Source organism: Grammomys surdaster, unplaced genomic scaffold (assembly GCF_004785775.1).
Source record: "Grammomys surdaster isolate TR1022 unplaced genomic scaffold, NIH_TR_1.0 198, whole genome shotgun sequence".
NCBI lineage: Eukaryota > Metazoa > Chordata > Mammalia > Rodentia > Muridae > Grammomys > Grammomys surdaster.
Genome location: NW_021604643.1, coordinates 3,173,948 through 3,201,307, shown reverse-complemented (window position 1 = coordinate 3,201,307; position 27,360 = coordinate 3,173,948). Strand labels below are relative to the sequence as shown.

At 41.6% G+C, this 27,360-nt stretch overlaps 1 protein-coding gene across 3 annotated transcripts in view; it reads right to left on the bottom strand.

The window, feature by feature from the left end:
- Positions 1–9,322: 9,322 nt before the first annotated feature.
- The window catches only part of Gcnt1 (glucosaminyl (N-acetyl) transferase 1), a 33,290-nt gene continuing 15,252 nt past the window's right edge, over positions 9,323–27,360 (bottom strand). For all 3 annotated transcript variants that reach the window (XM_028770158.1, XM_028770159.1, XM_028770160.1), the window contains exons 2-3: positions 13,603–13,752; positions 9,323–11,140 (exon numbers count right to left, since the gene is read on the bottom strand). In XM_028770158.1, coding sequence (XP_028625991.1) covers positions 9,725–11,011 — 1,287 coding nt within the window. In that variant the 5' untranslated portion in view covers positions 11,012–11,140; positions 13,603–13,752 and the 3' untranslated portion in view covers positions 9,323–9,724. The remainder of the gene's footprint in view (positions 11,141–13,602; positions 13,753–27,360) is intronic.

The following is a 27,360-nucleotide window of genomic DNA, read 5'->3' as shown; positions in this document are numbered from 1 at the left end:
ATGTGACTTTTTCCTGCCTCACTATCTTAAGCCCTGACAACCCTGGCAAAAGAGGATATTTAGCATTTTTCTATTTTCTAATACTACAGCAACTCAAAAGTAAATAGGAGACTACTGTGATTAGTGAGATACCAACAAATTGGGTACTATAGAAGAAATGAACAAAGTTAAAAAAACATATAGCCTATTAAAAACTGTGGAATGAAGAAACTGAAAATCTGGATAGATCATTTGAGTCATCAAAACTCATGAGGCTCAGTGGACACTGGTGCGTACATCTTTATTCCCAGCACTCAAGAGGCAGAGACAGGTGGATCTCTGAGTTTGAGGCCAGCCTAGTCTACTTAATGAGTTTTAAACAGTCAAGACTACATAAGAGACCCTGTGTCAAGAAATGAGAAAACATATACATACATACATACATACATACATACACACACACAGGTATTAATTTTAATTTTTTTTTTACTAGACAGCTGGGATATAGCTTAGCTGGCGTCGTGCTTACCTGGAATTCATAAGACCCTTGGCTTAACCCCAGCACTGTTAAAACAAGCAAACAAAGAAACTATAAGGAAAGAAACCTAAGTTCCAACATGCCTGACTATTATCTTCTAGTTTCATTTCTGTTATTGTGCTCAAACACTCTTACAAAGAGCAACATAAGGGAAGGGGGGAGGAGGCTTATGTGGTTTACAGTTCCAGGGTCCATGTCATTCTTACAGAGAAGTCAAGCTAGGAACTCACAGTATCACAGTCAAGAGCCGAGGGAGAACAAGTGCATGGCCCCTCCTCTGCTAGCTTGTTTGTGCTCAGCTCCACTTAGTAAAAAAAAGAAGTAATAACAATGGTCAAGCCTAGGCAGACATACTAATAACCAACCGATACATGAAAGAATGCTTGATTTCACAAATTGTCAGGGAAGTAAAAAACACATGTGACTACCTCCCAGCCTGTGGAAAATAGCAAACAACAGCCAAATGATAAATGTTGGTAACATCCTGGATCAAGGAGAGCTAGCTCGTCTATGTGTTTAGTGAGAGTCCAAGTTGACACACCAATTATATATACAGCAGCATTATAGGATTTCCCAAAACTGAAAAATCCCAACTGGTGGATAGCCATCAAAGAGACTGAAGTCTGTCCTGGTGAAATCCCTGGACTCTTAGCTACTGCAGTCATAGCCACAGCAGCTGAGATCTATTGTGACGTGAGGAAGGCCTTTGAAACAGTCCTTTGCTCCCCTTTGCATCCAGCCATTCCCTATCCCAGGGCTGTCCTTCTGATCTGATATATCCCTGAGTCCTTCCCAGCTTATCTCTAATTTCAGCAGTCACAACTCTGTAGGCTTGAACTTGATGGCAGAAAGAGTGTCCCCTAGCCAGAAGCAATCCTCTCAGGATCAGCACTGAATTGCCCCACTCAAGAAAACATGACTTATCTGATGCTAGACCGATCTCCAGCATAAGACCTGAGATCATGTAATCTACCAGAACATTGTTCAACCAAGATTACTTGGCCGTGCAAATATCGTTCTCACTGCTCTTGCCTCCCCTGTGAAATCCTGAAGCTTTATTAGTATTTAGAAGACGGAACTTAGGACACTGGTCCCTGGCAATGCCCATCAGGCCATGCTGAATAAATCCTTCTCTTCCTTTATGGTCATTCTTCTCTCTCATTGGACTGTCAAAGTGGCAGGTGGCTATATTTGGTTAGTTAGGACTCTATGAGTTATAAGTATGGCCAGGTAAATGGATGAATACAATGCTGTGAGGGCAATACTATTATTCATCCCTGGGTGGACGCTTGGGGTGAGGCTAGGGTGGGGAGAAAAGTATGCTGTTGCAGCAATGTAGATAAGCCAGAGGACACTACGAAAATCGAAAGAATCCAGACATAGGACAATTTCCCAGCCTCTTTGAAAGTACAATGTGAAGACAGTCTCATGCAAACAACAGAAAGTTGATTGCAGGAGCAGGAAAATGAAACAAAACAAAACAACAACAACAACAAAAAAACCCAAACAAACAAAAAGAAGGTGGGGGATTTAGGTCCTAAGGTACAAGTCACAAGTACAGAGTAACTCTGCTTACTACTGTACAGTGTGCTTCAAACTTACTAAGAGTAGATTTTTCTCTTTTTAAAAACTTTACTATTTATTGTTTGTGTCACTGAGTATTTGGAGGTCAGAGGATAACTTGGGCAAGTCAATTCTCTCCTATCATGCAGTACCTAGTGATTAGCAGCCAGTGTCTTTATTGATGAAGCCATCTCAGTGGTCCTTAAGAGTAAATCTTCAGTGTTTTCACCACACATACAAAGGCAACTGTGGGGTGTGCTGAATACATTCATTAACTTGACTGTGGTAACCACTTAGTAGTGTGAGCATCTATCAAAACATCCTGCTATACACTTTAACCACATATAATTTTTGTTCGTCAATTATACCTCAACAGCTTGGAGGCAAGGTGCAAATTCTCTCTTTTCAACTTCAAGTTTTTCTGTAGGCCTACTCACCTCTTCTGGCCTCCAACCCCCCAAGCTGGTTTTTTCAGGAGGTTCCACCACCCCTCACATTCCTTGGCAAATCCAGCAATTTGCTAAGCCACTTAGAAACAGAAAACCCAGCCCAGTACTGCTTAACCTAACACAAACCCCCTATTCCCTCGCATTTCCTGGACATGCTGCTGTTACTAGTGAGTAAGATAAACACAGGCTGTCCTGGGACTGGGGGCTTGAAACTTTAATGTGTTTTATATAGGGATACCTACTTCTCAGTTGTCCTATGTTTTTAGCAAGTCTTAAAAGAAGAGCTATTCTCTCAATAGCTCCCAAAGTCCCCTCGCCACTCCTGTCTATAAGACTCTCTGCCAGGGCTAGGCAGAACTTGGCAGGTCAAGTGCTGCTTAGGTTCACACATACAGAGGACCTGAGTTTGCATCCATTTAAAATGCAGGAACCCCAGTAGTGCTGGGTACAGACAGGCAGACACCTGGGGCTAGCTGGCCAGTCTAACAAAACCAGCTAGCTTCAGATTCAGCAAAAGCTACCATTTCAAAAAACAAGGGAACAGGTGATAGGTGACCTCTGTCCTCCATTTGCAGACACACAAGGAACACACACACACACAGAGAGAGAGAGATAGAGAGACAGAGAGAGACAGAGAGAGACAGAGAGACAGAGAGACAGAGAGACAGAGAAACAGACAGACACAGACAGACACAGACAGAGACACAGAGACAGAGAGAATGAGAGAGAGGAATCATGCTTCGGTATTTACCACGATTCTTCCTTTTTCTCTCTGATCTCTACACGCACTTTAAGGGTTCATTTTCAACAACTTCAAAAGTAGTGAAATATTCATTTCTACTTATGTGATTTCTTAATGCATTTGCTATTAAAAGAAAGGAAGGGAGGAAGGGAGGGAGGGAGAAGGAGAGAGACAGAGAAAGAGATAGAGAGAGAGAGAAAGAGAGAGAGAGAGAGAGAGAGGTGGTTAGTGGTAGTGGTGTGGTGGTGTTTTGAGGAAGAGCCAAGCATACAAGCCTCCCTGAAAGAAGCATTATGCTCAAAGCAAAGCAGCAGCTTTGGGAGGAGAGCTGAAACGAAACGGATTGATGTTTTTGTTTGAAAACAGCAGATGTCCTCTGAGTTGTCTGCCTAACTAACTCCTTTGCAGATTGTACCTAGAGTAGTACAGGCGATTATGCCAGGAAAGGAAGTAACCTTACCTGCAAGGTATGTAGAGCATGCAGTAAACTAATACCCAATAAACATCAGTTATTATTCACTAAATGGGCTTCAAGGAACATATTAAAATAGGTGTTCTTCTTTGAGTGGAAGGGTAGGGAAAAAATTCTCTAATGAGAAAGCATTTCTTTTAAACCAAGTCAAATAAGAGAATTCTAACTGGGCCAGGATATTTTCTTAATGTGTCTAAAGACTACAAAAGTAAATTATAAACATCTAGCAATATTTAAATCAGTGGTGTTCATGTTCTGAATTTTTTTCCAATGGTTTCTTAGAACAACATTGATTTCTATTTTCAGCTAATCTTAAAGGCGGGAAATCCTTTACACAGGCAGCACAAAATTCTCTAGTTAGACACGATGTACCAACACTGCTTATCAAAGTCACCCCCATGGCGAGATGTTCACATGGACACTTTGGGAGACAGTGAATGGTTTCTCGTTCTGTTGAAGACAAACATCTAGTTTGCATTGGTGAGTAGTACCTCATCAAATTCTTACCTGATACAAAATAAAATAAATTCATGTATGTGTATGCATATTAAAGATGTTTTTATTTTCATTTATTTGTATTTGCATGCATAAACACCATGTGTCTGGGGTGTCGGAAGAAGCCAGAAGAGGGTGTCAGTACTTTGTTGCTGGGAGTTATAGGAGGTTGTTGTTAGGCTACCCTAAGATGGAGTATTCTAAGATACTGAGACCAATGACACCATGTGGGAACCAATCCCTTCAGAAAAATGCAAACTAGGCCGTCTGGATTTCTCAGAAGTCTGCTGACCCCTTATCTCACAAGAACAACTTGACCACAGGCTTCTGCTATCCTAATCGCCAGGGGCTCTCCTCATAAAAGTTTGCTTACAGAAGTCCTTTTTGGCTACTATGGTTCTTTTCCCCTTACCATTATCCTTCTCAACTAAAATCTCCCTAGCTATAAAACTTCAATAAAAACCTATAAAAATTCCCATCCATGGAGCTGCTCTCCCTTCTTTTGGAGACAGCCTGGATGTTCATTTCCCTAAATAAAGCTTTATCTTTCAGCCTCAGTGGGGCTCTGGTGGTCTAGCTCTTTAAGTCTGACTGTTGAGACACCAACATTGGTGCTAGGAATCACATGTGTCCTCTGAAGGTCGGGAACTGCTCTTAACCTCCGGGTCACTTCTCCAACCCCACATATGTACATTTTAAGGAGCCAAATGCAAATTAGCACCTAATTTGCCACCAACCTAAGCACTCTGGGATCTTGAGGACAGATTGACACTGGCCTACAGAATCAAGGCAAGTATGCATGGATGGCTCTTCCATAAAGTAGCACCACCGCCCAGCACTTCTCCCCAACCCCCCTCGATAGCAAAGTCATCGCTCTTGGCTGCTTCTGGAAATTGCTTTTCCTGACCTATACAACTGAGACATCTCATAGCTACGAAAGCATAAGGCCTTAAAACACACTGCTAAGCTCCACAGCTTGAATCCAAAACATTTCCTGGAGTAGCAAGGAGGTGGCAGGGCCCCTCCGCCTTAAGTAAACATGCAAGATATAGGGGGAGAAGATTCCCTAAAGCAAACCATATGACGAACAGGCTCCAAATACAGATTTGACAGCCAACAGTTTTATGGAGCTTGGGGAAATGACTCAAAAACATACAGTCTGGGGAAAACCCCAAGCACTTCTTTCTGCTCATTATCTTTTTTCTTCTAGAAGGTCACATCATAAGTAGTTTTCCTCAAGATAATCATAGAGAATGACTATTTTGAAAATACTCGGTGGCACCAAAACTGCTAATTTGATACCTAATCTGGTTTGAATTAGCATATACTTGATGAGGGAGAACGCTGGGTCTGGGGATGTAGTTAGGTTGGTAAAGTACTTGTCCGCCAAGCACGTGGATCTGAGCTTGAGCCCCATAAACTATGTAAAAATGCCCAGCAGGACAGAATGGTTTTTGCAGTCCCAGCACTTCAGAGGACAAGCAAGGTGTCTTGGGGCCTGTATAGGCCAGCTAGCCTAAGCTGCTTGTTAAGTTCTAGGTCAGCAAGACCCTTCTCAAAAGAGGGTGGCTAGTGCTTCTAAGAATGACACCTGAGGTTATCCAGTAGTTCACACGCATATGAATACACGAACACCTTAAAAGAAAGAAATCTGAAACCAGGAGTGATGGCACCTGTTTGTAACCCCAAGATTTGAGAGTTGGGGCAGGAGGATCAGGAGTTTGAGGCCAGTATGGCATATATTATGAGATCACACCCAAATCAACTCATCAATTAATTTGATTGATCAATTAGAACTGGGGGAGTAGCTGTGATACCTTACCCTGCCCAGCATGTGAGAGCCTTGATATGCTCCCCAGCATCAAAACAAAACAACAAAAAAAGAGAAAGAACAAAAAAAGTTAAGTAGTCTTTTATAAATTTACAAGTTCTCAGGTTTTGAAGACTGAAATTTTTGTTATTTTCTAGAATCTGTTTCATCTAAAAATGTCTACGATCTGTAACTTGCTGAGTTCTGAATGTAGGGGGGACAGCAAGAAGAAAAAGGGACCCTCCTCCCCAAATACTGACAGCTTAGTCCAGATACCATCATGTCTGATACGTTGAACAGTCTGGATGCTCTCAGCAAAATGGATTCCAGAGCTTTCTGAAAACCTGAATATTTTGTAAACTTGTCAAAGATATTATTTTGTGCTGGAAATCAAATCAAGACTCTCATACGTGCCAGACAGACTACAGTGCCACAGAACTTTACAGCCATGAAGTTAACCTGTGGGAACCTGTTCTCTCCATCAGAGGACACAAGCTGAAGCATGTCCAGCGTCTGAGAAATGCAACTCACAGCCTGCTCCTAAGGTCCTTGTCTTCATCTCTTTGTTTGGCCTGATTTGTTTTGTTTTTTGACGGGGTCTCTTTGTATGACCCTGACTGGTCTGGAATTAGCTCTAGACACCAGGTTGGTCATGAGTTTATAGTGATCCTCCTGCCTCTGGAGTTCACCATTACTTCTAGTCTTTCATCTTATTTTGTAATATGATTTTCTCTGCCATTTCTTCCTTTCAGACATTTTTACCTTGGTAAAAAAATTTCAGACATCTCTGACTTGCTTTTTTAATCAATGCTCACAAATACACAAATATATATATTTCACAAATGTAGAAACCTTTATTATGATTGGTGGAGCTAAGAAGAAAGGAATAATTGTGCAGACACAGCATTGGTTTCTCAATAATGGATTTTATTGGTGATATGACTGATTCATTCAAAAACATCAATAGTTTTACATTTTATATTTCATGATGATGATTTAAGCAACTAAAAACATTCAGTTCCACCTACTCTACACAACCTCTTCCAACCAAAATCATGGGAAGAGGAAATAAAGACACTTAAATGAACTCTACTAGATAAATGACACAAACACATGTTTAGAAATAATAATGTTCCCAGGTTTCAAGGTTGAAACCATTATTTTGTTTTGTTCTGTATTTTAAACCTTGGCTTCAGAAGAGCCTAGGCAATTGCCTATAAAATAATCTTTTAAAATTAATTTATTTCTAACAAATGATACATATAATCTTGATTGACTTAAGAACTAGAATCCCATTTTATTTGTGAATGTGATTACTAAAAATTTTCTATTAAAGACATCAATAATAGCATTAAAATTAGTGTTTACTAACAAACATGACTTCAACGTAAACAAAGCCTGTATCTCTCCAAATGAACTGGAATTGTACTCTTCTGGAGTGTCTTAAGGTTTTACTTCCAGGTTCCCTTTTTAGTTCTTTTGAATTATTTATCCCATTGTATGAATTTCTTTTGCTTTAAGTCATATGGAAAAACTCTAAGAATAAAATCCACTGAGTCACAGTAAACAGACACTATACAAGCCCTGTGGCAGGCATTGGGACACCACAGCATCAGACATAGTTCAACAAGTGCAATGTTACAAAGGTGAGGTAACACGAAGTGTGGAGGCTTCACAGCATTGACTTGAGGCTCTGGAATTTTAGAATCCTAGTTTTATTCCTGTAGTGAGGCAAAAAGTAAAAAAAAAAAAAAAAAAAAAAAAAATATCCCAAAAATTCCCTTTTAATTAAAATTGAGCCCCACTATAATAAGAATGTTTAGATGAATAATATCAAATAGTTGATTTTTTTAAAAAAAGAACTTGTAATTTAAAAAATGAATTTCCAGTTCTGTAAAGTTCAAGAGTTCATCTAGTATAAAGCAGACCAGGCTGGATGTGTTGACTACCGCTGACCTCAGGCTGGGGTTGCTGCTTGTTGGATCCCTAGACTACTGTTTTAACCCTGTGTTTTCAAGATGGAAAAAGAAAAACTGCTTAAGTCACAGCGGTTTACACAAATGACATGTCACCAGGTACCACTGGTTTTAGATTTAAAAGATGTCTCATCTCATAAGTAAGAGCCTTCCTACTAAAAGAACCATTGGTAAATCCTGGGTCCAAATTGAGAAAAGAAATCAGAAGCCAGTATAGAGGGCATCAGCTGCACCCATCATTGCTGGTGGTCCATGGTTTCTATTGGTCCAACACAAAACCCAGCTTATCTACTGATCTTTGGCTTTTCTTTTTTCTTTTTTTTTTCAAGACAGGGTTTCTCTGTGTAGCCCTGGCTGTCCTGGAACTCACTCTGTAGACCAGGATGGCCTCAAACTCAGAAATCCGCCTGCCTCTGCCTCCCAAGTGCTGGGATTAAAGGCGTGCACCACCACCGCCCGGCATATTGTTTGTCTTTTAGTGAAAACACAGCTCTTTTCAAATACTTCATGTGGACAAAAGCATACTTGTCTACTTCTTTCCCCCTCACCAAGACCACAAGAGAGGAAGAAACTAGCAACTAGCAGATTAAGAAAACCCAGTGGGCAGATAACATGAATCCTCAAGGCCAGAATGCCGCCACCTGAGACACAATCGGATCCAGTAGGCAGAAGCCTTAATTTCTTGGGACAGAGCCAATGCTGGCTTTAAACTTGTAGTAGATTCTCTGCTTCCCTTGGATGCCTACTTGGCCCTTCCTAGTTTTCTGTACTAGTTACAGGTGACTGGGTCACATCAAAGACCCAAAACACAGATATAGGGTCCTAAAACAGCAATGTGTGTGCAGCTTGACATGTGAACAGTCTGGGAAGACAAGATAAAGAAAAAATATGTATCTGTAAAACTGAGTTGTCTTCTCCTTTTAAAAGAGATAAGTTCTTGTTATCTTGCCCAGCCTGGCCGTTATCACACGAGCTTAAACAATCGCCCTTCGTCACAGGCTCAGGCTACACACCCAGCTGGTTCCTTCTTAGTAACTGAAGAATATTCATAGAAATCAGTGAACTAGAAACAGTCCTTTCTCCACCTTGCTTTTGAAAACATGTATGCATAGTTATAAGCAAAACTTAAGACAGAGCTATTCATGCCAAACATGTTTTTTAAGCTCCCTGAGATAATGTGTGGAGACTCACTACCCAAAATCACAGCAGGAAGGAAATTATTTATAAGGATAAGTTAGAGTAAAACCAAACATCTATTCCAAAACACCCCCATAGAAGATAAGATCATATCTTTGTGATTGGTTTTTGCTAGAAATTTATTCATGTCAAGAAAATTATTGTGTTTAAAAATTTCAAGAGACTTTTGGCACAAGTCAAATGTCATTTAGATTAAGTACCTGGGTTCTTTGATTAGTTCTTGAGGCTGATGTTTTTCATTGGCCTCTTTCACAATCACCAGGACCCCCTCTGTCCATAAAATCTTCCCTTAACTCGATCCATCCTAAGTTGGTCCTCACATTTACTCTAAAACACTTAATGTATCAATCTCTCTTGTCACTATATTCTGTAGGATTCATGCAGCTTCCCCAACAGGAAGACTTTAAAGTCATTGCCCCAAGGAGGACCCCATAGGAGAGAAGGGAAACAGATGAGGGTACAGTTTGTACATCCTCATCTTCCCCAGGACAGCCAAACAGTGCTTAATGTTCTAAGGTCTCCAGGGCTTTATGCCTCAGATGCTCATCCAAACACTGGATGGCAAAGGGGTCGACATCCATGTCAAACTTATTGGCAAAAAAGTGATGCATGTGCAGCATCCAGCTCAAGTCACCAGCTCCGAAAACGCACACAGAGCGCACATGGACTCCACTGCATGGTGGGTAAGGCGCGCCATTGAAAACGTCGCCTTCGAAGTATTGCCACTTGACAAACCTAGCGACAGCATTCATGTCAGACAAGTCATACTTATGGCTTGAGGGGAGAGAACCAGGGACATTGGGGATCCTCTGGATGGTGGCCCAGAGGAACTCATCTGGGCTGTATGTGTCCTGTGCCCATTCCATGAACTTTTGAATATTTTCATTTTCCAGCACATAGCCTACATATTCCCTACTGACCACGAAGTAGGCACTGCCTGAAAAGAGAGGGGTTTTGAGTGGAGGCTGTGCTTTGACTACTCCAGTGTTTGTCAGCTTCCCATCAACAATGGCGTATTGTTTTTTCCATCTCTCTTCCTTGTTTGGAGGCATCTTCTCAGTTTCCAGGCTGTTTTCCCCTGTGAAGGACTTGAGCTTCCTGACAATTTCCAGGTTGGTTTTAATAGGGAAATCCATACCACAAAGATTGATCAAGTACTTCCAATTTGCACTCATTCTATACAGGTCCTTCATGCAGTTGAGGTCAGCCTTAACCCGACTCCAGGATGCGTAAACAACACTCTCCAACTGGCTGGCCACAAAGACATTATCAAAGCAGGATGTGATGCCCAGCACCGCGGCTAAAAAGGATTCCTCTGCTTTTTTGTCCACGTGAATGCAGTAGAAATTCTGAGGCATATAGATGGCCCTCAGGAGCCTGTCAAGCATTTCAATCTTATGATGAACCACTATGGAATATGCAATTGGAAAGCCTACTTCTTCTTTAGTAAGGGGCTCCATAATATATTTGCGTGTCCTGATGAAAGAGGCACAGTCACGGGTCATGTTTATATAGTCATTCGGTGTCCACCTCGGGCGCTTCTTGAATTGCACTGTTAGTATCTCAAGCTTCACCTTCTGGATTTCTTCTGGGTCACCCTGTAAAACTTTGGTGCAGTTAACATTGCTATGGGGATCATCTCCAGCAAGATCCAAGTGTCTGACACTAACAAACTCAGGCTTCTGATGAATTCTTAAAACAGAGAAGGTAATTAGAGAGAGAACAAGAAACATAAAGTAGTATTTTGTAGGATAAGAAAAAAGTCTCCTCCGAAACAAGTTTCTCAGCATTTCAAAGAACAGTCAGAGGCTTCCTGGTGTGGTGGGACAGTCGTCTAGGCCTTGGATGCCAACGATGTGTTGTGGTCAGATAAAACGCCAGTTTATCAGAGAGACAAGATATCACTTCACAGGACAGAGCTAAAAACAAAACAAAACAAAAAAAGATAACAAAGTACATATTTAGTAAATGCCATCATTACAGTGTCTTCTCGGGTTCAAAACTATCCCCTTTGCTATGAAGCCAGATTTTGTTTAAAACAAACAAACAAAAAAAAGAGGTTGACTTAATTAGAGAATAGAGATGGCTTCATAATAGACCTATTGTTCTCATATTAAAGCCGGAAACTGGGGTAAAAATAAGCATCAAACCTAGTATAAGGATATCCTAAAATATCCTACAATAGATATCTGAGGTTCGATGTGGTGGCACCAACCTTTAATCCCAGCAGTTAGGAGCCAGAGGCAAGTCTGGTCTATGTAGTGAGTTCCAGGACAACCAGAACTACAAAAAGAGAGACTGTCTCCAAAGCTGGAAAACCTGACCTGGAGATATATGGGAGTTCAGGAGCACAAGTGGACGTTGTGGCTGTAACATCTCAACTGTGCACATGCCAGTACTCTGCTGGTTTGAGAATAAGCACCTCTATCTTAATATCATAAGTTCCTCCCAAGGACATCACCAGGCAGGAGACAGGTGCAAGGGTCAGATCCATCTTGCCTTTTGCTGATTTAGAGTGGTGACACACTTAGAGAAAAGCTTAAAAACAATTGTGAATATGAAAACCCTGGAAGCAAGACAATTCTGCTGAGTATTCAAAAAGGACTGAAAAGGCCTAGCTGAACTGAAGCCAGATTGGTGATTGTGTTGAGTTGACCCCTAAATGTAGTTCCATGGTGATAATATGTTCAATGGACAATACAGATTTGCATCTCCCACATAAACTCTGACAGATTGTAAGCCCTTACAAAAAACAATACTTGGGCTTGGGGTGTAGCTTAGTTGGTAGAATGCCTGCTTGGCAGGCAGAAAACATGGGATTCAATGGCCAGCACCACATAAAATCAGATGCAGAGCTCATCCATAACCCCAACATTCTGGAGGTAGAGGCAGAAGGATCAGAAGAACAAAGTCATCCCTGGATACATTATAAGTTTGAGGCTACCTGAGTAAAAACCAACCAACCAACTTATGGTAGATCTAAATTCAAATACCAAGAGCCCAAACAACTTTTAATATATAAAATGCTTATATGTGAAATAAATAATAAATATTTATATATACCACATAGTATATTATGTTTATAAATTTTAATTATTTATATAAAATATAAAATAAAATAAATATAAGTATATTTATATTATTACATAGTATATTATACTGTATATTAGTATGTATAAGTATATTATAGCATACTATATACAATTAGTATATTATATATTAGATAATATATATTATATAGTATACTATATATACTAAATAAATAGCATCAGATAGTATGTGTATTCAGGCACACATGTGGAAGAATGAGTATACATATGCTTGTATATATGTATTGTTTCTCAGTTGCATTTTGACATGTCTTTTTGCAACAGAGTCTCTCATTGGCCTACAGATGACCAAGTACAGCAGGCTGGCTAGCCAGTGAGTCCCTGGCCCTGACTTTATCTGCCTCTCAGCACTGAGATGGCAAACTATACAACTACACCAGCTTTTTTTCTTTTTCTTTTGGTCATGGACTACCATGGCTGGCTTGGAGTAAATTTCTGACACCAAAATAAACAATGCCTCTTGAAAATATTTCATTAGGAAGTAACCTGTTACTACTAGTAAGATAAAGTGAGAAATAAATAAATCACTGGTCACTGTAAGTATAGCATAACATTAAGAAGGTAAATGGATAGAACTTGAGAATATCATCCTGAGTAAAGTACCTTAGACCCAAAAGAACATATACAGCAGGAATCTAGCATGGCTGTCTTCTAAGAGGCTCCACCCAGCAGTGAACTCAGGTGGGGATGCAGAGACCCAGAGCCAAACAGTAGATGGAGCTTGAGGACTCTTATGGAAGAATTGGAGGAAGGATTGCAGGTCCCAAAGCGGTTAGGGACTCCACACAAAGACCAACAGAGTCAACTAATCTGGATCCTTGGGGCCCTCAAACATTGAATTACCAACCAAAGAACATACATGGGCTGGAACTATCCACTCCTACTCACTCCTAAAAACACATATGTAGTAGATGTGCAGCTTGGTCTTCATGTGGACCCCTAACAACTGGAGCTGGGGGCTAGCCCAAAAGCTGTCGCCTGTCTGTGAGATATATACTTCTAGCTGGGCTGCCTTGTCTGGCCTCAGTGAGAAAGGATGTGCCTAGCAGAGACTTGATGTGCCAGGGTAGGCCGGTACCCATGGGGGGAGACCTCCATCCTCTCAGAGGAGAAAGGGAGAAAGGAGAGGGAGAAGGATTGTGGAAGGGGGTGACTTGGAGGGGGACCTGTAAGCAGCATGAAAAGTGAATAAATTAAAAAAAATAGAATAAAATAAGTAAATAAATAATTTTTTAAAAAGAAAAAAGAAAAACATTCGGACTTCATTTTACCATTTAGAACCACAGGAAGTCTGAATCTGTCGAGGCTCTGATCCCCAGTGACATCCTGTACTTGCTCAGAGGGGCTCTTGTGCTGCCAAGTTTCTCTTGAGCACCAGGCATCCAGCGATGATGACATGTCCCAGCAGGCTTTCCAACAGTCTGTCAAACAGAGAGGGAGGGGAGGGAAGGGGCGCTAATGGTGTGTGTGCTTGTCATACGCACACGACCAGGAAGCAGCTATTCCAGTGTGTTTATCCGCTGCCCCTCCATCAAACACGTGGCTCACCAAGGCCTCTAGTCTTACTTCTTTTTCTAATACTATGTGGGATTTAGGTTAGACTTTTTTTTTCTTATTTTCTCTCTCCCTCCTCCTTTGAGAACCAAAGCAAGGGCCTAATGTATGCTAAGTAAGCTGCATGTGTTAAGCTTTCTAAAATAAACTCCAGCAACATTCCGGAAATGAGTGTCAGGGGATAGATTAACAGTCTAATCTAACCGGGAAATCCCACCCATTTCGTCCTTGCTATGAAGGCTTCCCAATGCTCACCGACATATTAGCAACAACCTCACAGGTAAGTAAGCTGTTCACATCATTTTCTTACAATTGCCGATACTTGAAGTTTCTATTACTAACATATCAACAATGGGGTGGGGGTGGAGGATGCCTTGAGAGAGGGCTTGCTGCTCTTCCAGCCAACATGAGTTCAGTTCCCAGACAACCGTGACAGGTGGCTCAAAACCACCTGTAACTTCAGGGTCCATGCTCACGCATAACCATATCCAATAGATACAATTCAAAATAAAGTATTAACTTGAAAATATCAATATTAACTTACAAATATCAATAATAAACAATATTCCTCTAAGTAATTCTTGCCCCATTTTAGTTTAGGGAAGAAGAAAAGAGCTCCTCTGACCAGCCATTCGCAGATCAGGAAGCTAACTAGACAGAGACTTCCTCCTTTCTTTTTCTCTTCCTGAAACAAAGTCTAACTGTGCAGCCAAGGCCTTCTGTGAATCTGTAATCCTCCAGCCTCAGTCTCTAGGGTGCTGGGATTACAGAGCTGATTAGAGACTTAAGTGGCTTCTCACAACAATACAGCTTCTTAAAAAACAACAACAAGAAAAACAAACAAAGGGCACTTAACAAATAGTAGTCACAAGAAGGGTAGAAGATGTGAGTTCCAGAATCAACACTGTTATCACAAGACGCACAGATACAACAGACACTTACAAGGCATACACAGAGACCAAAAAATCAGCCCCATATATAGGGGGAAAGTGGTCAATTCTATCTTCAAAGGCGGCCAGGCACTGGTCTTAACAGACTACGCATCCATTCAGACAAAACAGACCAAATAACTACTATACATCCATTCAAACAAAACAGACCAAATAACTACGATATATCCATTCAAACAACTTAAGAATTAAACAAAAATATGATGAGATAGCTACCAAATCAAGAAATTGAGAATGGTAGTAAAAAAAAAAATTTAGTTCTTAATAAATGATTAACCGAAGTCTGAAATGGCCAGGTTACTTACAATCACTAAACGGACTTGACACATTACAATGCCTGAACTGACCAGAGGGATTCAAAAGCAGGGTTGAGCTGACATCAAAAAGAAAGAGTCGGGGGCTGGAGAGGTAGCTCAGTGGTTGGGCATAGTGGCTATTTTTCCAGAGGAACTGGGTTCGATTCCCAGAACTCCCATGGCTGTAACTCCAGTTCCAGGAGATCCAACACCATCAGACAAAGATAGGCAAAACAACATCCACAAAATAAAATAAATCATAAAGACAAAAAAAAAAAAAAAGGCAGTGAGGCTGAAGACAAGCTAAGTGACAACATTTAGTCTGAGGAACAAAGAAAACAAATATGGCACACAGACAGTCTCTGAGACCCAGGAAACAACAAGAAAAAAAAGTGTCCTGGAAGGTGGGCAGGGGACTCCCAGAAGAACAGAAGAAAGAAAGAGGGGTGAGGGAAGAAATGGTCAATAATGGCTGAGAAGCTGTATTCAAAATTGCCAAAATGTGGACATATGATGTCCTTCAGTAAGTAAATAGATACACATACTGAGATATACCATAACTAAGAGCCTTGAGTTCACAGCTCACAGACTGTGAAGTGGAAACACACACAGCCAAGATTATAAAGACCTGGAGAGGAAGTTCCTGAGCGCAGCAGTCATTTCCATGAGACTATACAACTGATGTCTGGGTGGGACCATTCCTAAATAGGCTCAGTGTAAGGTCACAGAGACTACAGAGATGGACAGAAGCACTTCTGGACATGCTTAACCTGTACTATAAAAGGGTTTGTTGTTGTTGTTGTTGTTGTTTTGTTTTTGTTTTTTGTTTTTGCTAGAAACAAAGATGATGCTCCAAGAGGGTGGTAACAGGAGGCTCCTCCTGAGAGAGTCAGCCTCACTTGCTGGCTAATATCCACTCGACAGCAGCACATAACGGACTGACAAAGGGAAGTTAGTTATCTCAGTGAAACAGAAAGAAGCCAGTTGGAAGAGAATGCAAACTGTGTCATGCCAAATGCTTGGTGTTCTGGAAAAGACAAAACTACAGAGAGAGAGTACTAAGATCAATATTTGTCAGAGATGTGGAAGAAGGGGGAGAGGGTAAGTAAGTGGGGCTTGGTAATGACCAGAGACATTACTCCATGTGATTGTGGCTAAGAGACATTACGTACCCCTTGGGAATGATCAGCAACTAATTTCTGAGCACCAGGGTGCATCTCACCAGTTGAGCACTTGGCTGGTATGTATGAGGTGCTGGGTTTAATCCTCGATGTTGAGGAAAAGGCGGGGTGGGGTGTTAGTTATAACAAATACACCATACGTGGGGGTGGTGCTTGCTGCTCTTCTAGAAGACTGGGGTTTGGTTCCTAGCACCCATGTTAGGTAGCTACAACCACCTGGAGCTCCAATTAAAAAAAGATACAGCACCCTTTTTCCAATAGGGGACCCATATACACACAAGACACAGACATAACCAGAGACACAGGCAAGCAGACAAACAGACAGACACATATACACACATACACACACACATACACACACATACACACACACATACACACACACACACACACACACACATGAATACAAATGCAGGATGTTCATAACAAGAGAAATAGTGTGTGGTATGGAAACTACTTTTTTCTGCAATTTTTCTAAAAACCTAAAACTGTTCCATAGACATCTACTAAAATGAACTGTACCCCCTGGTTCACTGAGCTTCAGTGAATATAAACTCAAAAACTGCCAGGTATGGTGGTCAGTGCCTTTAATAGGAGTCCTTTAGGGACAAGTGTCTGAGCCATATAGTGAGACCAGGCCTCGAAAAAAAGAAAGACAAAATAAAACAAGATAAAAAAAAATCCACAAATGATTGTCATCAAAAGTTCAATGATCAGTGAAGACATTAGAAATTAGAACAGTAAAATATATATATATAAAAGAAATTAGGACAGTCCCAGAAACACTAAATTATGCTAATGTAAATGTTCTAAAAGGAATAATAAACAGAGTCATTTGGCTGAAATAGAAGGATGTTAGATATTAACCCAAATCCACACAAGTTAATACAACACAGCAGTAGTGGTGTACACACACATAAGCATGCAGACTGTTAATATATCTTCTCAGTGGCTTGGAGGACAATTAAACAAACTAATAATGCCTTTGATTTTGTACATTTATCACCATGGTAAATGGAGACAGTGGTTCATTAAAAATTTCACTACTCATCCCAACTTCAACTAGTAGAACATTCTCTTAAAGTGAGGAGACAGGAAAACACAACTTTACAGAAGAAGGGATTTCCATGACAAACAGAAGTTGGAGAGAAACATGTATGAGAAACATGTATGAATGCTATGCTAACAACTTACTGAAGATTCTTTTTATTGTTATTGTTTGTTTTGATTTTCCCTGTTTTGGTTTTTCCTGTGTAGCCCTGGCTGTCTTGGAACTCAATCTATAGACCAGGCTAGCCTTTACCTCAGAGATCTACCTGCTTCTGCCTCCCATCTACTACTGGAATTAAAGGCACAAGCCACTATGCCTTGCTAGAGATTCTTAATTTATGTAGAAAATAGAACTGAGAAGAATTGGAGAAAAATAATTCCAAAGTGAGAAGAGAGAGAAGACCCTGAAAACAGAAGCTATGAACGTGTGACTTAAACAGCACAAGACTGAGCTCTAAAAACAAACCCTTGGTTTTTTGTTGTTGTGTTGTGTTTTTGTGCCAGTAATAAGGAGAGTCGGTAAAGGAAAGAGAACAAGAGAAGAATGACATGCCTCAAGGACAATACACTTACTCTCGGGGTTACAACATAAAGTAAATAACCACCTTCATCAAGGCAAGAAGCATCTTGGTCCTCAATGGAGTAGTAAGGAAGACAAATAACATTGGATGAAGAAAGGAGTTAGAAAAACCAACTAACCAACCAACCAACCAAACAAACAAACAAACAAACCCCCCAAAACTGGAAGAATAAAGACAAATAACGGAGAAGCCATGTGGATCCCAGCCCACAGCAAACAGAAAGCATGAGCCCTATGTACACTATGGATCTTCAAAAGGTTTGGGGACTGGTGCAGGCTGGTGCACCTTTCAAGAGCTTTGGAAGCTGTTTAGGAAACACTTGAGTCTCAATCCTGGCCAAGACCCAAGGTTTCCTTTCTGCAGAAGTGGCCCAGGAAAGGTGTGTAGGTTCCCCAGCAAAAACCAGAGGGACCCAAGCACATGGAACAGATCTCGCTCTAGCTCACCTGTTTGCCCTATCAGTTCCTGGAATTTTGGTTACCAATGCAGGGCAGTTTATCTACCAGGGAATCTAGACTAAGAGGCAATGAGGCTTAAAATATTTTTCTTAACAGTGAACACTTCAAAGGAAACAGATTTTAGGAAGAAGAAAACTACCATCAGCATTCTCAGAGAGACACTATCTCTTCAAAAATGAATAGATGATGGGGTTAGTGAGAAGACACAGCAGGTAAAGGTGTGTGCTGCCAAGCTTGACAATCCCTGGCACCCACATGGTGGAAGGGAAAGACTGACTTCGGCAGGTTGTCCTCGGTCCTCCACCATGCACCATGACTCATGCACCATGACTCATGCACCATGAGTCACTCAGGAGGCGCGCGCACACATACACACACACACACACACATACACACCCCTTAAACAAACGAGTAAAATTGAAAAACTATGAGGTAGATTACATTGTCAGAAAGCTGCTAGAACAGTATTCTCCTATGCTCTTCCATAAGGTAACTTTGCCAGCCTACCATCATCCCAGTCTACACACACACACACACACACACACACACACACGATAAAGTTGACCAATAGAGTTTGGCAGGAATGATACTGAGCTCCAATGTCAGCCCATGTAGTAACACACAACTTCCACCTTGCTGCCCTGGAAAATGGGCTCACCAGAAGTTTCTTTCAAAATAGATTCCATGCTATGAGAAGCCACAGGGAGGTATTAGAGGGTGGGATCCCAGCCATCAGCTCCAGTCATTACAGGTGCCACAAGCAAATGGATAAATGACTGTCATTGTTGTTGAGGTCTTAACTAAACCCTGGAACATGTGAATAACGAATAAAACAGATGGGGCTGCAGTCGAAGTGGTTTTCTTATAGCAATAGGTTAGTAGAACAAACAGGAAACCACAGAACGCCTAGCAAATAAAAATAGACTCTTGAACATTAATGACATAGTAACAAAAATGAGAACACTCAATAGAAAGGGTAGAAGGAGTTATGTAGACAAAATGATTCATGGGACAGCATGAGAAAACACAGGAGTCTTACACAGCATAACCAGGAGATTCACCAAGAGAATAAAAGGAACTCGAGTAGAAAGCACACTTACTTCATGAACCTGTTCTCAAGAAGCTGCCCAAGCTCAGCTCTAACACAGTTCTGGGAGAACAAATCCCAGAACTGTGACAGAGCAAATAGCAGCAGGAAAGGCCCCAAGAGGGATAGGTTCACAAAGATAAACAGATGGGAGTGAAAATACTGCAGAACAGTTTAAACAACAGCAGCTTTTGGGCTGAATTTGATAGCTACTTTGAAAACAAAGTAAAAGAAGTGAATTAGGAACACAACCGTGGAGTTCAAAGATGCCGGGTATGTGCTAGAGTGCTGGCAATCACTTACCTAGCTTCCCATGGTTTAGCTCCAAAAATCTTGGGTCTTAGAATGTAAACACTATCAACCAAAATCCAATAAAATTATGCTCTAGGCTGTGGGATCCATCCCCCATATCAGAGAAGAGGAAGAAGAGGGAAAGGAGGGGAGGCAAAGGGAAGGAGAAAGATGAAGTTCAGTAAAGCAAGGTCAGGAGCAGTAAGCCACAGGAAATGAGTGTGGAAGGGGCACATTGCTCAACAAAGCCCATAACTAATCAAAGCCCTGTGGAGGCCAGGTTTACCTTGCTGCTATAAAACAAAGGCCTCTTTCTACCTTTATTTAACCAAGAAATGACTATTTTCCACAGTTCAGTATGTAAGGATCAGTCAGGAACAAGTCAGGGAGGGCTACGGGTGAAAGCCAGGGCAGGGCTATTTTTACAGAAGATGCAAGCAAGGCCGGCAAACCACTGATTGTCAGATCAGATTCATCTTGGAATATGCAAGAAACACAAGAAGACGGCCAATGCAGATGAGGACATTTCAAAACCACAATCTATTTGATATAACCAGGACACACATCTATTTCTCAAAATAAAAAAAAAAATTCACTCATATATTCATCCCCCAAACCACACACAAGTATAAGTTAATTTACAGAAAGACCACTGCATAAAGAGGAAAATTTGGAACAGTAAGTATTTTAAGAAATGTACGCTGTGGCTCAGGCTAGACCTTCATTATGACTGTGTGTAAACCATTGACATATCCACTGCATTATGGGGAAGGATTTTTATTGGGAATAAGAGAGAAAATATCCAGAGGCATCTGGAAGAGACCAGAGAAGAGAGAAGCACAGACTGGACACGGCCAGGGCTGGAGAAGCAGGGGAGTGGTGCAGACAGCAAGAGTGGACAACAGAGAGGGAAGGGGCAGACAAGTCACCTGGATTATAAGGACTAGCGGCGATGAAAAACTCTTTGGGGGATGGAGAAGCCATTTCACAAGTTTCTAATCAACAGTGGCTTTTATCTAACCCCAGAAATCCTTCTAGAGTCCAGCTTGAGCTCATTTCTAGATATGCAAAGAGTCTGAGACCCGACAAGTCCATTTTTAATAATTAAAAAAAAAAAAAAGAATCAAGCATGGTGGCCCACAAGTATAATCCCAGCATTTAGAAGGCAGACAAGAGGTTCAAGTACCAGTTCAGCTTGGCCTCTACAGCAAGACAGAAGAAGCTGGGCAAGGTGGTGCACACCTTTAATCCCAGCACTCAAGAGGCAGAGGCTGGCAGATCTCTGGGAGGTCAAGGCCAGCCTGGTCTACATAGTAACCTCCAGGATAGCCAGAGCTACATAGTGAGACCCTATCTTAAAAAACAACAACAAAAAGGCTTTCTATTCTCACATGTATGTGTGTGTGTGTGTGTTGGGGGGGTGTTATGTGTGCATGTACCTGCCTGCCACAGTACTCACATCGAGGTCAAAGAATAACTTATAGAAGTTGATTCCACCATGTAGGTAGGTCCCAAGGATCAAACTCAGGTCATCAGGCTTGACAGCAAGAACTTTTACCCACTGAGCCATCTCATCAGTTCCAATGCAAGAATTTGGAGAGGTGATTGCACACAACACAAACCAAGGCTTTCTGCATACTAGGCAAGCATGTTACCTGAGTCATATCACTGACGCTGCCATACAATTTTTAAAGCAATAGAAATATTCCTTAAAAACTGCACATGTACTGGGTGGCAGTGGCACCCAGATTAAAGAATCTCAGCACTTAGGAGGCAGAGGCAGAGGCAGGCAGATCTTGATGAGTTTGAGTGAAGCCTGGTATACAGAGTGAGTTCCAAGACAGCCCAAAGAAATCCTATCTTGAAAAACAAATAAGTAGGTAGGTAGGTAGGTAGGTAGGTAGGTAGATAGATAGATGATAGATAAGAATAAAATAAACATGTACACAAAATATATGCACACACCTATATAACCATATGGGCATCCAGGGCAGACCCTGTATCCCACTGCAGCAGGAAGCATGGCCTAAATCTCTCCAGTTAGCATCTCATCCCAGGCAATACTCTTGTGCTCAGTCTCTCTCAGAGACTGCTGTGACATGAGCAGGATACCAACTCCTGTGTGTAAAACCAAGCCATACAAGTGTCTCCGGATTGTGACTCCAGTGAGAAAGCCCAAAGTGCCACCAGGAGCGGCCAAGAGACGGCTAAAAAGAGACGGCTGAGGGCAAGGACTGGACACGTGGGCGGGGTTCTTCTTTCTTGTTATCTGCACCGTCACAGCCCCTCTTCCTTTAGGAATGCACGTCCTTTGCCCTTCCCAGTCCTCTTAGAAGGTGATTTCTATTACCTGCCCACTGTTGTATGTCACTCACTGAGATCTGCTTAGATTCAGTGAAAGAGACTCCAACTACAAAGAAATCTCTTGCCATGGATCTACTGCTCTCAAAATTTGTCTGGAGTTTTCTGAGGCTCCCGCTGTGGGGAAACAAAACATTAAGCAACACAGACATTTTTTATAAGTGGCACTGGGTAGCCTTTTTTGGGGTCCATTGAAAAGAGTATTTATTTAGAATATTACAGCCAAAATCTGATTACGTGGTAAAGAAAGGACAGTCAAACCCAGTGCCAGGCATAGCTGATCACCAGATGATTGCTGAACAAGTAAGAGTGTAGCATCTATCTATCCTCTCAGACCTTTAATCCCAGTACTCTGAGGTCAGAGGCAGGTGATCCTTCTGAGTTTCATAGGCCAGCCTAGTCTACACAACAAGTTAATAGACTTTGTCAGGGTGACACAACAAGCCATTGTCTCACAAAGAAGAAAGAAGAAAAAAAGAAAGAATGTTAATTTGGAAACACAAAACAGAAGAGAAATCATGGCATGCTAACACTTAGCCTTTTCAAACATAAGCACCAGCTTACAGTAGACAGAAAATAAAAGTACTCGTTAAGTCTTTAAAGCATTGCAGAACACCGAGCACTAGGCATCCTTCCTCTATTGCTTCATAGATATTACCAGGGGCTCTGTGATATGCAATTTCTCAACAGAATAGCTGTGGAAACAAAGATTACAATGCGGCTATTTTAAGTTCAGCTTAAATATGTAAAGCACTACTGTCCTAATTTTTTCCTTCTTGCCAGCTAACATCTTTAAAAAAAGATTTCAAAAATGATGACTTCTGTTTCGATGTGACAGATTTACTGTTGTTATTTTCACATAAAGTATATTTAAATACCTATTTGTTCTTAACTATGTGTGTGTGCCAGTGTCTACAAAGGGCCAGAGGGTGTTAGAAGCCCTCAGGCTGGTGTTGCAGGTGGTTGTGAACCATTTGATGTGAGCACTGGGAACTGAACTTGTTCTTAACTACTGACCCATCTCTTCATCAATCCCCACCCCTTGCGGTTTCTAATACCATAAGTATTATTAATATCAATGATATCTATTCCACCTAAACAGAAGCTTGCAGTAGGTAGAGCAAAAGAGTTGGATGTTTGTTCAGTCTGTATTAAAACTGATTTTAGGGCTTTGAGAGGTGGCTCAGCAGTTAAGGGCAAGGATCAGAGTTCAATTCCTATACCCACATCATAGCTCACAACCAGTTGTAACTCCAGTTCCACAGGACTCAGTGTCCTCTGCTGGCCTCCATGGGCTTCAAACACACACATGGTGCACAAGTATGCAGGCTGTAGGGGCATATTTTCTCTGAAATTTGGGAGGAGCTAAGGTGGGAGGAGTAAGGAGAGGAAGAGGAGGAGTAAGGAGAGGAAGAGGAGAAGGAAGAGGTGGAGCTAGGGGAGAGAGAATGAGAGAGAGAGACAGAGACAGAGAGAGAGAAAGGGGAACAGGGAACATGGCAGTAGACGTCCTCGTGTTTCTAGCAGTCAAACATAGTTGATATATCTAGGTTGGGTATTGGGTAACACCTCTAATTGTATGGCCATCTTGTTATTGAGTACTATCAAATATATAAAGATATTAGATAATCTTTACACATTAGAGTCTCATTCATACCGGGTACTGTGTGGATGGCAGGATGGTCTAAGCTCAGCCCAGCCTTGTGGAGACAGCATGGAAGATTGGCAGAGCCATCTCCTACGCTGGCATCTTGTGGGTGGCAGGGCCAGTGTCTCTGGCCACCTGAGCTGGCCACTTGAGCTGAGTGAGGGCTGAGAATACGCTGCCTCCGCTTGTGGCCACAGGCCTAGCCTAGTCAGGAACATGGTGGCTCTGTAACTACAAGCCAGATCGGATGCCGCCATTTTAAATATCTCATGCAACAGCAGGCAAACACTCAAACTCACTAAATAAAATAAATACTTAAAATCATCTTGTTGTTATTACCTCGTTATCATATACTTGCTCTGTCAACATTAGGATTTCACAAAGCTGGGCATAGTGGTATACATCTGTATAATCCCAGTGCTTGTGAGGTAGATGCAAGAGAACCAAGAGTTCAAGGCCTGCCTAACCTATATCAGATCCTGATTTTTTCTCATAAATGAAAGCACACCAAATGGCAGGAAAGGAAGGAAGGAAAGAAGGAAGGAAGGAAGGAAGGAAGGGAGGGAGGGAGGGAGGGAGGGAGGGAGGGAGGGAGGGAGGGAGGGAGGGAGAAGGGAAGATAAAGAGGAAGAAGTGGGGGAAGACGAGGAGGAGAAAGAAGAGGAGGAGGAAAAGAAGAGGAGGAAGAAGCAAACAAACAGAAACAATCTTGGCCAATAAAATGGCTCAGCAGGTAAAGTGGCTTGCAGTGCAGACCTAATAATGACTTGCGTTCAATACCCAGATGCAATAGCAGGAGAAAGCTGACTCTAAAAGCTGTCCTCTGACATCCACATGCCTATTATGATACATGGGCACCCACCCTCACAGATGTGCAGCATGCACACACACACACATATAAGCAAAAAAAAATGAACTTAAATATATATATATAATGCAAATCCTCTATCCTCTGCTCCTACTGCTACTCACACAGAACTTCTTCACTGATGGCCCAGGAGCCTTGTCTCCATACTGTAAAAACAACTGTAATGCCAGTCTTAAGAGACCTGACATCCATCTTCCAGCTTCTGAATGCATGTGGTACACTTATGTGCAGACAAAACAGTAATATACTTAAAATAAGTTTTTAAAAAATAATTAAATTCCCATGTTACATCTACACCAGGGAATGACTTCATTTTTATTTTTAAAAATGTACCGTTAAGCTTTAATTATGTGTATATGTGTGTATGGGTTTATACATGTGTCCACAGAGGCCAGAGGCATTAAATCCCTTGGTACTAGTGAGTTATAGGTGGTTGTGAGCCACCTCATGTAGGTGCTGGAAACCAAACTCTAATCCACTGGAAACACAGACTATACTGTTAACCACTGAGCCACCTCTCTACCCTCAAAGACTACATCTTAAAAATTGAGACATATAAAGTTGGCCTATCAGGTTGTAAACTTAGGTGCTTCAGCTGGATGTGACGGAACATGCCCTTAATACCAGCAGAGGCAGGGGAATCTGTGAGTTCAAGACCTGATTGATCCCCAGGGGGAGTTTCATGACAGCCAGGACTACACAAAACAAAACAGAACAAAACAAACAAAACAAAACAAAAATACATAAGCAAGCAAGCAAAGAGCCTGTGTAAGTCCTAAGTCTTGAGAAGAAGCATAGGGATGGAGATTTCGTTTTTGTCACCGCTTTCTTGGTACAGTTCTAGCCTCTGTTTAATTATATATAACACTTTATACTATTCTATCCTAGACTACTTGGTGCACATTAGTGACACATGAATGCCTTCTTAACTAATTTTCACTGAGATGAAACAAAATTAGGCTTCAACTATATATCACCTACAGAAGAAAAACCAGTCCTCACGGCTGAACTAAAGGCAGGGAGAAATCTACAGAAATACTTCTTACTCATTTCAGAACTGAGACTAAACCTCACTTGGGGAATTTCTCACACTTCACCCATTAGTGGGCAGTGTTCCCTCCTCCCCTTGTCTCAGCACAATCCCCGAAAGACAGAGCCATGAACACCAGCAGAGAAGGAAGCTGACTTTGCTGCCCACACAGTTTGCAGGAAAGATGAAGCAGTCCCCAGGGGATGCACAGAAGAAAGAAGGGGGTGAGGTGGTAGAAAGGAATTCCAGCTGGCTTCGGCTTAGTCAATCACAGGTGACTTGAATCTCAACAAAGGGGAGGGTTGAGGTCTGAGGAGATAAGGCATTCCCTCATGTTATGTCTGCTCAGGAAGTAGAGACCTCAGGCAAGGAACACAGGAAGGAAGTAGAGTCTGGTGCACAGTCAGCCAACAGGAAGGTGAGTAAGAGGTAATGTAGTTTATCTTCAGGTTGTGCAACTTGACTTGCTTCTTTGCACACCAGATGCATGTGGTAGAAGGGTCAAACGGAGTGTCTCTCTCTCTCTCTCTCTCTCTCTCTCTCTCTCTCTCTCTCTCTCTCACACACACACACACACACACACACACACACACACACACACACACACACACACACACAAAGTTTTTACAAAACGTGCACACCTGAGAAGCAGGCCACTTTGCAGAAGCACGGCCACCTGGCTCCAAAGTCAACTCTGCTCTGCCCCAGGATCTTTCAGGATCTCTTACCTGTAAAACGAGGAATTGCAGCTGGGCCCTTGAATCCCAGTACAGAAGAGGCTGAGGCAGCTGGATCTCTGTGAATTCAAGGCCTGTCTGGTCTACATAGACCATTCCAATAATAATGGAAGTGTTCAGACCTTTTCCTAACTGGAAGGTAGTTAAGGAAGAATGAAGACACTGCTCTGAAAGTTTTCTTTACAAGCAGGAAGTACAGAGAAACCATAAAATAGGCTGTGTCTTCCAGATGCCTGTGTCTCTGTGTATATCTGCCTGTTTGTTTCTCATACACACACACAGATACAAACACACACATTCACACGCACACACACAGAAAGATCAAAGATGAAAGAAAGCTGGTGCTGGCCTGCATGAGTCTTTCTCCTGAGGAGAGTTTGCTGGCATCAGAACACTTGCAGAGAGCTTCTTATCACAGCAAGACCTCCCTTGGACTCCATTGAATATAGACACTACAATAGAGAACAGTCAAAGCCAAGGATGAGAGGGAACTGGGGAATTAGGGGCAGGTTTTCCCACTCAATTCAAAGGGGACTTCAAGGTTTAATATAACACTGTGTTTTCCACAACAAAAGCTCCCCTCCCTCATCCTAGCTTTATTTCTCCATTACTAATATCCTTTACCAAAGCTCTCTTTCAACCTAAAATTTTGTGCTAGAAATACACGTGATTTTCACTATGGCAATTTTGTACATTTCACATACTTCCTTGAAAGCCAAAGGAAGCCCATAAGTACCCAACCAAGTACCAAAAAGACATCACATTAGAAGCTAGAAGAAGAAACAAAATGTGTTCTGTTAACAGAGTGGAATGGTATTCATCCTTAAAAGAAGCAGTCACATTCTAATACTGATGACTCCAAAGGGACTATATTAACTAAAATACAAAGACACAAAAGGACAGATTCTCTCAGATCCCAGTTGTACAAGGTACAAGA